Source organism: Oryctolagus cuniculus, chromosome 2 (genome assembly GCF_051225735.1).
Source record: "Oryctolagus cuniculus isolate XC-2025 breed Fujian yellow rabbit chromosome 2, ASM5122573v1, whole genome shotgun sequence".
Classification (NCBI taxonomy): Eukaryota; Metazoa; Chordata; class Mammalia; order Lagomorpha; family Leporidae; genus Oryctolagus; species Oryctolagus cuniculus.
This window is the reverse complement of record NC_142868.1, coordinates 138,408,286-138,425,486: the sequence shown is the minus strand read 5'-3', so window position 1 is coordinate 138,425,486 and position 17,201 is coordinate 138,408,286. Positions and strand designations below refer to the sequence as shown.

The 17,201-nt window shown below is 46.3% G+C and overlaps 1 protein-coding gene across 9 annotated transcripts in view; it reads right to left on the bottom strand.

Annotated features, from left to right (window-relative positions):
- Positions 1-15,107, bottom strand: part of NFU1 (NFU1 iron-sulfur cluster scaffold) — a 42,724-nt gene extending 27,617 nt beyond the window's left edge. The window contains exons 1-4 of one of the 9 annotated variants that reach the window (XM_017340705.4): positions 14,724-15,107; positions 6,618-6,724; positions 3,690-3,825; positions 363-429 (exon numbers count right to left, since the gene is read on the bottom strand). In XM_017340705.4, the coding sequence (XP_017196194.1) occupies positions 363-429; positions 3,690-3,825; positions 6,618-6,724; positions 14,724-14,923 (510 nt within the window). In that variant the 5' untranslated portion in view covers positions 14,924-15,107. The remainder of the gene's footprint in view (positions 1-362; positions 430-3,689; positions 3,826-6,617; positions 6,725-14,723) is intronic. The other 8 variants (XM_070069011.2, XM_002709823.6, XM_070069013.1 and 5 more) reach the window with 8 other exon arrangements.
- Positions 15,108-17,201: the final 2,094 nt, after the last annotated feature.

Genomic DNA, 17,201 nt, shown 5'->3' with positions numbered 1-17,201 from the left:
AGAGAGAGAGGTCTTCCATCCACTGGTTCACTCCCCAGATGGCTGCAACAGCCAGAACTGTGCTGATCTGAAGCCTGGAGCCAGGAGCTTCTTCCAGGTCTCCCACATGGGTGCAGGGGCCCAAGGACTTGGGCCATCTTCTACTGCTTTCCCAGGCCATAGCAGAGAGCTAGATCGGAAGAGGAGTAGCCGGAACTAGAACTGGCACCCATATTGGATGCCGGCGCTTCAGGCCAGGGCTTTAACCCACTGCGTCACAGCACCGGCCCCCTAAAATACACTAGGAATAAATATTCTGGAGGGGGAACTGGACTCAGACAAAACTATTTCAAGTCTTTTTTTTTATATAATCATATGTATACCTTCGTGATAGTGATGAAATCTGGTCCAAAGAAGACACTTTTTACTCCTTCAATCCGAAATAGCTGCCTGTGAATTAAAAAAAGATAGTAAAATATTCCATTATGGGAAAGTTTAACGTATTCAAAAGTAGAGAGAAAATTGTATGAATCTCTATGTATCCATCACCAGCTTCAACAATTATCAGCTCAAGATCAACGGAGCTTCATCTTCTTTTCCTAGGATCTAGCAATCCCACTCCTAGGTCAGTTACTCAGAAGCAAAATCAGATGCTCCACAAAGACTTGTACATGAATCTTTACAGCAGCTTTATAGCTACCAAAAATATCTGGAAATATCCATCAACAGGTGAACAAAAAACCCAGACTGTGGTAGATCCATGTAACTCTACATGACAACAGAGGAATGAACTACTGACACGCACCAAAAACAGGATGAGTCTCAAGTCCTCCTGAAGTAAAATACGCTGCCCATTTATTCATTCAATTATTTACTTAACAAATATTTAGATATCTTTTGAGCTGTCAGCCATTGTACTAAGCACTAGGGATACAATGATGAGCAGGACAGACCAGTCCCATCTCAGGAAAGCTGACACACCAGCTCAGTGCAACAACTTTCTCAACAAACAAGACAGTTTCGTTTAACTGAAGATAGTAAATGTTGTGAATCCAAGAAATAGGCTATTTTTTTTTTTTTTATGACAGGCAGAGTGGACAGTAAGAGAGAGAGACAGAGAGAAAGGTCTTCCTTTTGCCATTGGTTCACCCCTCAATGGCCACTGCAGCCGGCGTGCTGCGGCTGGCACACCGCGCTGATCCGAAGCCAGGAGTCAGGTACTTATCCTGGTCTCCCATGGGGTGCAGGGCCCAAGCACCTGGGCATCCTCCACTTCCTTCCCGGGCCACAGCAGAGAGCTGGCCTGGAAGAGGGGCAACCGGGACAGAATCTGGCGCCCCAACCGGGACTAGAACCTGGGGTGCCAGTGCCGCAGGCGGAGGATTAGCCTAGTGAGCTGCGGGACCGGTTTAACAATGTTTTAAAAATGTATTTATTTATTTTTATTTGAAAGATAGAGAGGTGATCTGAGAAACACAAAATATGTGAACGAATTCTTGAGGTAAACATTTCAAACAACACACGTAAAGCTAAGACGCCCCTCAACTACACTCTCAAATCCGACAACACTTGGTATGCATTCTTCTGGACCTTTTCATCAGTGCATTTGCTGCTTTGTGGTTTTTCTTTTTATACACCACTGCCACAGTGTACTCACTTCTGCAACCTGCTATCTGCACTTACCAGCATGTCTTAGGGGCCCTGCATTAACAGTATGTATGGATCTTCCTCATCCTCATTAACATCTGCAGACTATGGACAAAGTTTATCTAACTCCCTACTGAAGAATATTTAGGCTGTGTCCAATTTATTCCTATTACTAACCAGACCACCATGAATATTCCTGCACACACCTTGTATACATGTGCAAGTGTTCTAAGGTAGGGATTTTCAAGCCAGCTGTGAGTTCTGAAATCAATTATGCAGTGACCAAGATTTATTTAACAAAACAGAGCAGAATAACAACAAAAAAACAAAAGATGAAGAAAGGAAATATAATACATTACCTATTGTTAAGGGTAAAAAAGTATGAAAATTATAAAATCAAATATTTGTTTCTTATATATACACACACACACACACACATATCCCAGGCCATAATCTAGAAAATTTTATTGTGACTTATATAAAAAAAAAAGTATGAAAAATCAAGACCAAAAAAATTGCATGCTTAGGTCAAAGAAATGTACATTTAATTAGAAATTTGAAAAACTATTCCTTAGCTTAGTATATTTCTGGCTTCCCTAAATGAGACATATACAATAGCTATGTATACACACAGAAACAGTTATCTAAGCTTTATTTTCCAAATATTCTTGGCAATCAGTATTAGGTTTAGATTACCAGAAACTTCAACAGATGCTGACTGTCTATAATATTTCTTATTATAAAGAATTTATCCAGGCTGGCGCTGTGGTGTAGCAAGTAAAGCTGCTGCCTACAGTGGCGGCATCCTATATGGGTGCCAGTTCGAGTCCCGGCTGCTCCAGTTCCTATCCAGCTCTCTGCTATGGCCTGGGAAAGCAGTAGAAGATGGCCCAAGTCCTTGGGCCTCTGCACCCGTGTGGGAGAAGCTCCTGGCTTCAGATCAGCGCAGCTCTGACAGTTGCAGCCATATGGGGAATGAACCAGCGGATGAAACCCCTCCTTCTCTCTCTGCCTCTGCCTCTCTATAATCTGCCTTTCATACAAATAAATTAATTAAAGAAAAAAGAAGTTATCTAAATGTAAATTTTTTTTATTTGACAGGTAGAGTTAGTGAGAGAGAGAGACAGAGAGAAAGGTCTTCCTTCTGTTGGTTCACCCCCCAAATGGTCGCTACCGCTGGCGCTGCGCCGATCCGAAGCCAGGAGCCAGGTGCTTCCTCCTCGTCTTCCATGTGGGTGCAGGGGCCCAAGCACTTGGGCCATCCTCCACTGCCATCCCGGGCCACAGCAGAGAGCTGGACTGGAAGACAAGCAACCAGGACTAGAACCCGGTGCCTATATGGGATGCAGGTGCCGCAGGCGGAGGATTAACCAAGTGAGTCACAGCACTGGCCCCTAGCTGTAAATAAAAAGAGGTTCATTCTAACAATTTTCTAAGTTGTTTTTATCAATTCTGACATATATTTAAACAAGTCTTTAATGAATCAAAGAACTGTCCCCCACTGACTCATTTTAAAAAATCATGCTGGGGCCAGCACTGTGAAACAGAGGGTTAAGTGGCTGCCTACAACACCAGCATCTCATATGGGCACCAGTTGGAGTGCTAGCTGCTCCACTTCCAATCCAGCTCTCTGCTAATGTTCCTGGGAAAGCAGTGGAAGATGGCCCTTGCACCCACGTGGGAGACCTGGAAGAAGCTCCTGGATCCTGGCTCAGCCTGGCCCAGCTCCAGCTGCAGCCATTTGGGGAGTGAACCAACAAATGGAAGATCCTCTCTCTATAACCCTGACTTTCAAAATAAATAAATCTTTAAAAACAGTGTTTTAAATTTTAGAATGACTTGTCAATTTAATGGATTTTTTTTCCTTAAGTAAAAATACAGATTTTTATTTATTTATGCTATAGGACTCTCAAATATATCACTCTTCTTTACCTTGTACCTAAAAATAAAGTCAATTATTCTCTACACTAAAAAAATAAAGTATACATAAAAATGCAATAGCTTAACAAGGCTGTTACTCTCAAAATCAGTTATTTGGTAAATAAGATGAAAACAGTATATACCTAGCCAGAGGGGAGCGAAATGCTGAAGCTGGAGTGGGAAAATCCATGGTCCTTGTCTCAAGAACTGGTTTTCCTGGTATAAACTTTAAACTGTTGGGATTTGGGGTATCTTGTGTTTGAATAAACATGTGTCTCACTAAAAAGAAGAAGAAGAAAGAATGTTATTCCAGAATAAAATTGTAGTTAATTAGTTTATGGACTATGAAGTATTCATTTTCTTTTTTTTTTTTTTAGAAAGCTTTTATTTAGTGAATACAAATTTCATAGGTACAGCTTTAGGAATATAGTGGTTCTTCCCCCAGTACTTGCCTTCCCACCCCCACTCCCAGTCCCTCTCCTATCCCATTCTTCATTAAGATTTGTCTTTAATTAACTTTATATACAGAAGACCAACTCTATTCTAGATAAAGATTTCCACAAAGAAGTACTCATTTTCAAAGAAAGAAGAAGGAAGAAAAATTTGGAAAAAGATAATAAGGCTTTAATGCCCAATTGACATATCTAAGAATTTATAAAAACAAGAAAGAAACATACCAAAATATTTAGGATAACTACATGGATTGTATATTAGCACTCTGATTATTTAAGTAACTGTTACCCACAGATTCCATTAATCCCCTGCAGGTACACAACAAGGCACATTATCACCATTCAGGAGTCTTCTGTCTTATTTATATCCTTCTTGGGATTGTGGTGCCAATGGTTATTGTAACCATAATCATATGTCTTTATCACTACATTCTTAATATAGTAAAAGGCTATATTCTCTTCTTTCCAAAATGCCACCAATATTTTAAAGACAATAAAGCTAGCCACTTATAATAACAAATATTTATTATTGGCTTATTACATGCTAGCTACTTAACAATAACAAATATTTATTATTGGCTTATTACATGTCAAATACAGATGCAAGTATTTTAAATGTATTTCTGCCTTTAACAACCCTATAAAGGTACTATTATTTCCATTTAAAATTTTTATTTATTTATATTTTAAAGGCAAAGAGACAGAGAAGGAAAGCCTGAGACAGATAGAGATCTTCCATCTGCTGGTTCACTCCCAAAATGCCTACAACAGCCAAGCCTGAGCCAGACCCACTCCAGAAGCCTGGAACTCAGTCTGGGCATCACATGTGGACAACAGGGATCCAAGCATGTGGACCACAACCTGCTGCCTCCCAGCATACACATTAGCAGCAAGTTGGAATTAGGAACCAGAGATAGGGCTCACACTCAGACACTCTGTCATAGGACGGGGGTGTCCCAAGCAGCATCTTAACAGCTGTACCAAATGCCTACTCCCAGAGTAAACTAAATAGCTATTTAACAAAATCATTCCAATTATAATCTAAATCGGGTTTAATTAAATATTTCAAAAATGACCCCCAAGTCCACTGTCCAGAAAGATGTTCCTAAAAGTATCATGAGTTATGAGAAGATAGAGAGGCTGATATATAGTTTTTCTTATTATGTTTGGTAATAACTAATAGGTACCTCAAGGCAGGCATATGCTCCCCCAAAATATAGATTAATGATGATTAAAGTCAGTGTCAGCTAAATGAGTGGGTTTCCAATTTAAAAGTCCAGATGGCAATATATTTCAGTCCTACAAAATTTAAAAATTCAATAAAGTTGTTTTCTCCACTGAATTACTCAACATTTACAAGTAAACTCTTCTGTGACCCTGGGAGACACACAAGCCTACAGGCAAGCACTTGCCTCAGTCTCCAGAAAAGATAAAGTCTCCATCCTAATTCAGCTCATGCCCTGGGCCAGTCAGCCACCTTCCAGAGTATGGCCACAGGAAGATGTTCAAGGCATTGCTGAAACACTAGGCTGAATGCACATGCTTCGAGCTCCACCACCACACACAGGTGCACATTTACACACACACACAATCACTCTGTTCCCAAGCTTCCCTAACCACATTACAGTGGTTATGTTTCACATCATTTTCAGGGGCCAGTATTGTGGCGCTGGCATCACATTTGGGCACTGGATCGAGTCCCTGCTGCTCCTTTTCTGATACAGCTCTCTATTATGGCCTGGGAAAGCAGTGGAAGATGGCCCAAGTGCTTGGGGCCCTGTACCCACGTGGGAGACCCAGAAGAATCTCCTGGCTCCTGGCTTAGGATCAATGCCGCTGTGGCCACTATGGCCATTTGGGGAGTGAGCCAACAGATGGAAGACCTTTCTCCCTGTGTGTGTGTGTCTGTCTCTCCCTCTGTCTGTAACTCTGCCTCTCAAATAAATCAATAACTCTTCTAAAAAAATCATTTTTGGGGCTGGCACTGTGGCATATGGTCCAAGTGTTTGGGCCCCTGCACCCACATGGGAGACTCGGAGGAGGCTCCTGGCTTCTGGCTTTGGATCGGCTCAGCTCCACATTGCCGCCAATTGGGGAGTAAACCAGCGGATGGAAGACCTCTCTCTCTCTCTCTGTCTCTCTCTGTGTAACTCTTTCAAATAAATCTTTAAAAAAAAAAAATCAGTAAGATCGTCAACAAAACCCTGGAAATTAATTTTGACCAAAAAAAGAAGAAAATCCTCCATTCTAAGATCTGGATGAAAACCAGAAATTTATTAATTTTAGGGGGTATTTGTATCAAAATAAGGAAAGCAATAGCTCAAAATACATGATTCTTTGAAACAAATCCTCTGTCAATTTTTTTATATTTTAATTTCAGAAATAAATTACTGAGCAACTCTTATCTTCCACAGCTATATTGTACAAGACCCTGAAATTTCACAGACCTACTGGACAACGTCGTCACAAATAATTGCAGTAAAATGTGGTGTTACAGTTTTAAAAGATACAAGTTTCTGAATAGAAAATTTACAAAGTCCCATTTTTTTTTGACCCACAAAATCCTAGCACAGCTCTGTTTCTGAAACACGATTTGCTCTAAAAGAGGTAAAAATTTACCTGTATTATTACATAAGGCTGCAGGCAATGGGAAAAGAGGTTTTCGGACAAATTGATGCAGAGGCTTTTTCTTAACGATGTATGGATTCATCATCACATGACAGAATCTACATTTAAAAACAATAAATGGCATTTTAAGAGATCTCATCTTTTAGTTACTACTGATCCCCAAAAAGACATATGTAAAATTTAAGCCTAACTAGCAATAAAAATAGTTATAGACCTGCTTTTCACTTTATATTAACATCTTTTCCACTTACCTAGGTAAGCAATATGTAAAATGAATTCAAAAACAGTTAGTGCTCAAATGGAAACTCATAGCCTTGATAATTGGGTCTACACAGGATAGTATTAACATTCAAATGCAAGAACAAATGCATCTACATTTATGATTTACAACCTATAGTCCCACACTCTTAGCTATGGATGAAGAATTCAAAGAACTTTTATTTCATCTTTAAAAAAATTTAAAACTAACAAATAGAAGCACATGGTTTAAAACTGATAAGGAAAGGATGTATATTACAGTGAAGTCTTCATGGTGCGGGGTGAATAGTAGTTAAGACACTGCTTGGGACACATGTATGTCATATCAGAGTACCTGGGTTTGAGTCCTGGCTCTGCTTCTGATTCCAGCTTCCTGCTAATGTGCACCTGGGAGACAGCAAATGATGGCTCAAGTCGGTGGATCCTTGCTACCCACAGGGAGACCCAGATTGAGATCTGGGCCCCTGGCCTCAGCACGGCCCAGCTGGCTATTTCGGACATTTTGGGGAGTAAAGCAGCAGATGGAAGAAAGTATTTCAATTCTTCAAAAAGTCTAATAGAAAGTGCACTTTTGCCCTCCCAACTGCTAGAGTAGTCAACAATCTTTACAAGCTTTGAGACTAGAAACATTAACCTCGTGTTCTTATTTCATTCTGCTAAGAAGCATTAACTGACTATTTTTCATGGTTTTGACAAATTAAAAACAAAAGGAGAAAAGAAAAGCAAATGTTGCCAGAAAAGGAAATAAAAAGAGAATTTAGTGGTGAAAAACTCTAGAACCCTGATGTAAAGTTGCTGTAAAAATCAGTTTAAAATGCTATCCTTTTTTTTTTATTTAACTTTTTTTAAGATTTTTTTTATTTAGTAAATATAAATTTCCAGAGTACAGTTTATGGATTACAATGGCTTCCCCCCCATAATTTCCCTCCCACTCGCACCCCTCCCATCTCCCGCTCCCTCTCCCCTTCCATTCACATCAAGATTCATTTTCAATTATTTATATACAGAAGATCAATTTAGTATATATTAAGTAAAGATTTCATCAGTTTGCACCCACACAGAACATAAAGTGTAAAATACTGTTTCAGTACTAGTTATAGCATTACTTCACATTGGACAACACATTAAGGACAGATCCCATATGAGAAGTAAGTACACAGTGACTCCTGTTGTTGACTTAACAATTTGACACTCTTGTTTATGGCATCAGTAATCTCCCTAGGCTCTAGTGATGAGTTGCCTAGGCTATGGAAGCCTTTTGAGTTCGCCGATTTCGATCTTATTCCGACAGGGTCATAGTCAAAGTAAAAGTTCTCTCCTCCCTTCAGAGAAAGGTACCTCCTTCTTTGATGGCCCTGTTCTTTCCACTGGGATCGCACTTGCAGAGATCTTTCATTTAGGTCTTTTTTTTTTCCCCCAGAGTGTCTTGGCTTTCCATGCCTAAAATACTCTCATGGGCTCTTCAGCCAGATCCGAATGCCTTAAGGGCTGATTCTGAGGCCAGAGTGCTATTTAGGACATCTGTCATTCTATGAGTCTGCTGTGTATCCCGCTTCCCATGATGGATCATTCTCTCCCTTTTTGATTCTATCAGTTAGTATTCACAGACACTAGTCTTGTTTGTGTGATCCCTCTGACTCTTAGACCTATCAGTGTGATCAATTGTGAACGGAAATTGATCACTTGGACTAGTGAGATGACATTGGTACATGCCACCTCGATGGGATTGTATTGGAATCCCCTGGCACATTTCTAACTCCACCATTTGGGGCAAGTCTGATTGAGCATGTCCCAAATTGTACATCTCCTCCCTCTCTTATTCCCACTCTTATATTTAACAGGGTTCACTTTTCAGTTAAAATTTAAACACTTAAGAATAATTGTGTGTTAATTACAGAGTTCAACCAATAGTACTAGAACAAAAAAAATACTAAAATGGATAAAGTATTACATTGTACATCAACAGTCAGGACAAGAGCTGATCAAGTCACTGTTTCTCATAGTGTCCATTTCAACTTCAACAGGTCTCCCCTTTGGTGCTCAGTTGTCGCTAATCAGGGAGAATATATGATATTTGTCCCTTTGGGACTGGCTTAATTCACTTAGCATAATGTTTTCCAGATTCCTCCATCTTGTTGCAAATGACCGGATTTCATTGTTTTTGACTGCTGTATAGTATTCTATAGAGTACATGTCCCATAATTTCTTTATCCAGTCTACTGTTGATGGGCATTTGGGTTGGTTCCAGGTCTTAGCTATTGTGAATTAAGCTGCAATAAACATTAATGTGCAGACAGCTTTTTTGTTTGCCAATTTCATTTCCTTTGGGTAAATTCCAAGGAGTGGTATGGCTGGGTTGTATGGTAGGGTTATATTCAAGTTTCTGAGGAATCTCCAGACTGACTTCCATAGTGGCTTAACCAGTTTGCATTCCCACCAACAGTGGGTTAGTGTCCCTTTTTCCCCACAACTAAAGATTTATTTATCTATTTGTAAGGCCGAGTTACAAAGAGGCAGATGGGGGTGGAGGTCTTCCATCTGCTGATTCACTCCCCAAATGGCCGCAACGGCCAGAGCAGTGCTGATCGGAAGCCAGGAGCCAAGAGCTTCCTCTGGATCTCCTATGCGGGTGCAGGGGCCCAAGGACTTGAGCCATGCTCCACTGCCTTCCCAGGCCCCACCAGAGAGTTGGATTAGAAGTAGAGCAGCCGGGACTCCAACCAGTGCCCACATGGGATGCCGGCACTGCAGGCGGCAGCTTTATCTATTACGCAACAGCGCTGGCCCTTAACTTTACTTTTTTAATATATAGAGAGAAGGAGAGAGAGATTTTTCACTTGCTGGCTCATTCCCCAAATGCCTACAATTTTGGGCCAGGCTAAGCCAGGAGCCAGGAGCTTCTTCCTGATCTCTCATGGGGGTGCAGGAGCCTAAGTACTTGGGCCATCCTCTGCTGCCTTCGCAGGCGCATCAACAGGAAGCTAGACCAGATCAGAAGTGGAGTAGCATTGACACGAACCAGCACTCCAATATGGGATGCCAGCTTTGCAGGTGTCAGCTTAGCTCACTGCCTACAATGCCAGACCCAGCAATAATGTTTTAAACTGGGGCCAGTACTGTGGTGTAGATTAAGCCTCTGCATACAGTGCCGGCATTCCATATGGGCACCAGTTTGTGTCCCTGCTGCTCTATTTCTAATCTGATACAGCTCCCTGCTAACGTGACTGCGAAGGCCCTAGTGCTTGGATCCCTGCCACCCACATGGGAAACTGGGAGGGAACTGCCAGCTCCTGGCTTCCTGGGCCATTGTGGCCATTTGAGGAGTGAACCAGCAGACCAAGGATCTCTCCTTCATTCTGCCTTTCAAATAAGTACACAGATCTTTAAAATATATATATATATATTAATATCCACTATGACTGACATTTTACAAAAGCCACAGAAAAATTTTAAGCACACGAGTCACTTTTGTGAGCATACACATAAGTACTTCTTAAAATCTTTACTTATTTGACAGAGCGGAAGAAAGAGTCAGAGAGAGAGAGAGTTCCCAACCACTGGTTTGTCGCTCCCCCTCTTCGCGGAGGAGCAACACTGAACCCTGCGCTGTTCTTTCGTCTGCTCGGCCCTCCCCGGGTTTGCTGCTGGTTCTTCCCGGGTTGGCTACTATCCCTTCCACCTCCGTGGAAGGGCAGTTCCCCCTGGCCACATTCCCCACTTCCGCAGGGGAGCGGCACACCGCCGGCCGGCTTTCTTGGGGGGCTGCACAGGTGTTCCTTCAGCTAGATGTTCCCCTTAGATGTTCCTGGTGCATGCCGTCTCTCTCCTCCTTTATAGTCCTCCTCCGCCAATCCTAACTCGGCTGCCCACACGCCGAGTACGCTGCTCTCCAATCAGGAGCAAGTCCTACAGTTTATTGGTTGAACTGGAGGCAGCTGTGTGGAAGCTGTTTACTTCTCTCCCAGCGCCATATTGTGGGAGAGCAGATGCATAGAATAAGTCTTAATTCCAGTAACTCAGTCTAGTCCGGGCTGCTCCCCACAGATCCCCCTTTCTTTTTATTTTTTGGCGTTGATACGCGCCTGTCTTCGGTGTCCCGCAGCACACACTCTGCTCTACTTGCTAGAGTTGCCACAGGCTCTTACAAGTCCTATCCATCAGGCAAACCGAATCCGGGCCCTCTCTTCGCCATGTTGTGAGGAGGTTTTTAGGCGCTGATGCGTGCCTGTGTTCGGTGCCCTGCAGCGCATGCTTTGCTCTGCCTGCAGGGGCTTACAAGCCCTAACAATCAGGCAAACCGAATCCAAGCCTTCTCATTGCCATATTGTGGGGGAGACTTATTAGTGTTGGTTCGTGCCTATCTTCGGTGACCTGCAGCTCATACTCTGGTCGAGCTGCTTGCTGGTGCTTACCGCCTTAATCAGGCAGACCGAATCCAAGCCTCCTAATTGCTGTATTGTGGGGAGGCCTTACTGATGTTAATTCGTGCCTGTCTTCGGTGACCTGCAGCGCATAAGCTGCTAGCCGCCCGTAGGTGCTCATCGCCTCACTTAATCAGGCAGACCGAATCCAAGCCTTCTAATTGTTGTATTGTAGGGAGGCCTTTCTATTTCTCTATTTCTCTATCTCCGCGCATTCCTATTTCTCCCATTTTACTTCTGTCTGCCAACATTCCCATTTCTCTCACTTTATTTCTAAACTTCTATTTTTCTTATCCCTGCAGCTTCCCGCTGCCCGCCCCGAGGCTGCTTCTCGGCGGCTTCCCGGCTCTGAGCCGCTTCAGCCTCTCTCATCTGCACGGCTCGGCTTTGCGCGGCTTGGCTTCGCGCGCTCCGCGGTCTCCACGCCTTTCGCGTCTGCACCACGGCCTCGCGCCAGCCCCGTTCCCTATCTATTCACGCCCCGTGCTCTCTCTGCACGCGGCGGCTTCCGCGAGTAACACAGCGTAGCTTACGTGTCCGCCACTAGCATTCAATCTAAGTTCCCCGGGCTAGCCTGGCGAATTCAACCCAGCATACGTCTCCGCCCCACGGTTTGGCTTCCCGTCCTTTGCTCCCCGGGCTAATCAGACGGATCCCAATCTGGCTTACGTTTCAGCTTCTGGTTTCAACTTTTCGCCCCCTATTCCCGGGCTAACTTGAGAACCCCAAAGTGGCTTTCGTATCCGCCTCGGCCTGCCCCCCGTGGCTTCAATTTCCCTAACATTTTTCTCTACCCGGTATGTTTCCCTAAGCTTTCTTCCAACAATACTCCTCCCTCATTTCTCCTGGCCTCTCCCCACAGTCCGCATCCGAGTCTGTTTGTTCTAGCTTTCACTTTCGCTTTCGACCTTAGAGATTTCTCCCAGCTTCCCCCCGTAGTCCGTATCTGAGTCTATGCCTAGGCTTTCAATAGCTTCTTCCGGCACCTTTTTCGTCCGGCTTTTCCCTAGGCTGTTTGCTAGTCTCTCTCTCCAGTAATTTCCCACTTCTTCCCGGTCTTTCCCTCCTAGGTTTCCTATCCGTCCTAGGTTTCCTATCCGAGTCACGGCACCATTATGTCGCTCCCCCTCTTCGTGGAGGAACGACACTAAACCCTGCCTAGGCTTCATATCCGAGTCACGGCACCATTATGTCGCTCCCCCTCTTCGCGGAGGAGCAACACTGAACCCTGCGCTGTTCTTTCGTCTGCTCGGCCCTCCCCGGGTTTGCTGCTGGTTCTTCCCGGGTTGGCTACTATCCCTTCTACCTCCGTGGAAGGGCAGTTCCCCCTGGCCACATTCCCCACTTCCGCAGGGGAGCGGCACACCGCCGGCCGGCTTTCTTGGGGGGCTGCACAGGTGTTCCTTCAGCTAGATGTTCCCCTTAGATGTTCCTGGTGCATGCCGTCTCTCTCCTCCTTTATAGTCCTCCTCCGCCAATCCTAACTCGGCTGCCCACACGCCGAGTACGCTGCTCTCCAATCAGGAGCAAGTCCTACAGTTTATTGGTTGAACTGGAGGCAGCTGTGTGGAAGCTGTTTACTTCTCTCCCAGCGCCATATTGTGGGAGAGCAGATGCATAGAATAAGTCTTAATTCCAGTAACTCAGTCTAGTCCGGGCTGCTCCCCACACTGGTTCAATACTCAAAATGCCTGCACTACTGGCCTGGAAGGGGCTGGCTGAAGAAAAAATGTGGAATTCAATCCAAGACCCAAGTGAGTGTCAGGAACCCAATTTCTTTTATTAATTAATTTATCTATTTATTTATTTTTTGTTTATTTGATAGGTAGAGTTATAGACAGTGAGAGGGAGAGACAGAGAGAAAGGTCCTCCTTCCGTTGGTTCAACCCCAAATGCCTGCTACAGCCAGAACTACACCGATCTGAAGCCAGGAGCTTCCTCCTGGCCTCCCATGCGGGTGCAGGGGCCCAAGCACTTGGGCCATCCTCCACTGCCTTCCAGGGCCACAGCAGAGAGCTGGACTGGAAGAGGAGCAACCAGGACTAGAACCCTGCGCCCATATGGGATGCCAGCGCCACAGGCGGAGGATTAACCAAGTGAGCCACGGCGCCAGCCCCAAGGAACCCAATTTCTTGAGCCATCACTGCTGCCTCCAGGCGTTTGCATTAGTAGGAAGTCAAGAGTTGCTGGTGGGCATCAAACCCAAGTCACTGATATGGGATGCAGGCATCCCAACCACTAGGTCAAACACCTATAATAACCTCAAAACACACACACTTCTCTATTATAGGCAGGAAGTGATGATCAGGCTACATCACTTTTTTTTTTTTTCCACAAAAACAGAATACTGTTTGTCACAAAGGAAGAATAAGTACCACTTAAGTGGAATGCAGATTACCTAAAAATTTTACCTACTTTTAGTAATCTTTAAATGAGATTTATAAGCAAAAGGCACTGTGGTACCATAACCATAGAAAGTTTCCTAGATGTTGCTGGAGAGACTAAAGGACTGGCACTGAGGAGTCACAACAGAGAAAGCATCAGTGACATCATGGAAACAACACTGGAGGGGAATTACGGACTCTGCGAGGCCTCCCTCCCTCCCTCTAGAGAGCTGGCCACAGCTAGGTAGGACACGACTTTAAATCACACGACTCTACGACAGCACTCTTTGTTTTCTCATTTGTCGTTTTGTTTTGTTTTGGTTTTTTACTAGATTGCAAGCTCATTAAGGAAGAGAATATCTTCCTGTGTTCGCAGGTACTAGCACTCCGCCTCAGTTCCTCACAGCTGCCTCTTAAAGGCTGGGATGACAGCTCCTGTGATCCGTGTGCCAGCGCCAGGTCTTGCAGTCACAGTCAGCAACGGTAGCTGCTACCGTTATCACTCTGTGCAACCGCTGGTTGAAACGCCCTGACTGCACTCGCGAAGTCTCTCTGGGCATACTCTGGAACTTGGAAACACACGGGAAGACCAGTATTCCTGCCCCTTCACCCACGGAGAAGGCAGCAGAGTGCCTACATAAGCACATTCTGACAGAGAGAAGTTGGAAGTTTTTTAGAAAACCGAGTAAAATTAGTCAAGGAAAACACCTACTGACGCATCTGAAGGGCAGACAGGGTAACCCACAGAATTCCCGCAGCTAAGAAACGCATTGAAACGTCAAGAGCAGCGTTAGCACCGGTCAAGAGGCCAAACTCCCTGTTTTTCTCTTGAAGTAAAAATCACGACCGGACACCCACACATGTCCTCTAACTGATGCTGACCGGCGTCTTCAGGAAGCAAAACTCCTAAAGGGACCAGAGAAAGGGGAACACAAAGGAACGGCGTGGGCTTAGGGGAGAGGGGACTCGGAGCTGCAACCCTTGCAAACTAAGCTGCGTGGCTCTGGACAGTCACGCCTCTCTCTGGGCCTCACCGGGAAAGTGAGGAATGAGACCAGGTGTGTTCTTTTTGATGCGACATTCTGATTTCGTGTCCACACCCGGGCTCCGCGGGCTCCCGAGCGCAGGCAGTCGGCCACAGGTCTGAGCCCGAGGCGAAGCGCGGCGCCGTCCCACCGACAGCCGTGCCCCTCACGACCAAACCCCCACTTGCGGCGACGGGGGGAGGCGCCATCAGATGCACCCCGTCCCCGCTCCCCCACCTTGAGAGACGACCGGCGAGGCGGCGACCGCTCGGCGGGATAGGTCCGGAGGCACGCCTCCTCCGAGTTCCCGGCCCATCACCTACCGACTGCGAAGCCCCGCGGCAGCAGCCGCAGCTCCCCAACCCCGCCTGGCCGCCGCCGCCATCTTAGTCCAGGAGTGCGCAGGCGTGGACAGGCCTCACCCCTTCGCAACGGGGCAGAAGCCGTGCGCAGGCGCGGGCCAGCCGAGCGCTGGGCGAGCACTGGGACGAGCGCACCCTACAGGCCTTCGGTGGCGCTGCTGCGAGTGAGCAAGGCTGGCGTGGACCGGGAGGTTTGCAACCAAAGCCAGCCTCCAGCGTGAGCCTGAACAAGGGTGGGGAGCTCTTTGCTCGGCTTGCGCAGGCGCCTTCCGTGAACCTGTACGCTCTCCGCACGTGTGTGCAGATGCTTACTTTACTTTCTTCTACCTGGGTTCTTCGCTGGGCTTGTCCTGCTGACGGAGCGCCGTTTTCCACCTCCAAACTGCCCCATACCCTCTTGAGCAGCCTGCTCGCTCTCCGCATCCGGCTCAGTGATTGCTCCCCAAGACTCCCGTAGCATCTCTGAAGAGTTCTTGCCTTGCCCCTGCCTTCCTCCCCTGGGGCGGACGCAGGCCTGGGCGTTAATCCTGTAGGCTGCGCTTGCCCCTCCTGGACTAACCCGCACAGAGGACACACCTACCGCACTGCTGCCCTTCTCTGGTAAGCGTGAATATTTACTACTTTCCAAAGTAGAGTACAAAAGCCCGTGAACCACTCTTCTAGAACCTTCCTGGGATACTCAGTTATTTTCTAGGACAGTGGTTCCTAGACTGGGGACTGGGACGCGCTGTAAATGCTCATTTTCAGGAATCACCTTAGACCTCCTGACTCAGAATCTTTCAGTATAGGGGGGCCCGCGATCTGTTTTAATAAGCCCTCCTGGTGACCGATGCAGACGAAACGGTGAGAACCGCTGCTCTGAAAGAGTGAACAGGTCGACGCCACACCCCGGACAACGCCAGCGCTTCTAGGGTCCAGAGACGCACGGGAGAGGCTGAGGCTCTGAGGCCTGCGGCTGGCCTGCGCCTGGACCCCGAGTGTGCTGTTTCCTCCCAGTGCTGCGGGCATGTCTGCCTCGCATCGCCGTCTTCCCGCTTAGTCCTCTACTCAGCACAAGCCTTCCCCTCTTTGCTCTGGACCCTGAATCAAGTGTAAAACCGGGCTCTTCCAGTCAGGATTCCGCCCTGGTTAGAGAACAGTCTTTCCTGCCTTCAGCTTCCCTTCTTGAGATTTCTTCTCGAGGAAAATCCTGCCTCGCCCCCCATCCCCTCCATCCCCCTTTTTCTTCATTCAGAGCCAACAGGCACGGAGAGTCGTGTGCGGTGTTGGGCTCTAGTTTATCACCTCCTTCCCCTCTAACCACCGAAGTCAGGCTTCTGTGTCCTGACGGTCCCAGTGTCAGAGGAGAAAAATCACAGCCATTGAGCTTGCAGAGCTTAACTGGCTTTATTTTCAATTCTAGAATTGGGCTCTCTGCTTCATCAGATAGGATGAGTGTTCTGGTGCCCTGAGGACAGGAGGTTGGTCTTACAGACAGAAACAGGCAGAAGAGAGCTGGAACAAAAACTGTTTCAAAAACTGTCTGCGGGGCTGGCGCGCTGTGGCGTGGTGGCTGGAGCTGCCACCTGCAGTGCTGGCATCCCATGTGGGCGCAGGTTCCAGTCTCAGCTGCTCCACTTCCGATCCAGCTCTGCTGTGGCCTGGAGGGCGGTGGAGAATGGCCCGGGTCCTTGGGCTCCTGCGCCCGCATGAGAGACCCGGAGGAGGCTCCTGGCTTCTGGCTCTTGGCTTTGGATTGGCGCAGCTCTGGCCATTGCGGCCCTCTGGGGGGCGAACCAGAGGATGGAGGACCTCTCTCTCTCTCTCTCTGCCTCTCCTTCTCTCTCTGTGTAACTCTGACTTTCAAATAAATCATAAAAAAAAAAAAGGCTGCACCAAAGTAAACTTAGCTTTAGATCTGATTCTCCATCGACTTTTTGAAATACCTGGGTACATTGAGCTTTTTTTTGTTGACAGACAGAGTTAGACAGTGAGAAAGAGAGAGACAGACAGAAAGGTCTTCCTTCCGTTGGTTCACCCCCAAAAGGAGCTAGGTACTTCCTTTTGGTCTCCCATGCGGGTGCAGGGGCTCAAACACTTGGGCCATCCTCCACTGCCCTCCTGGGCCACAGCAGAGAGCTGGACT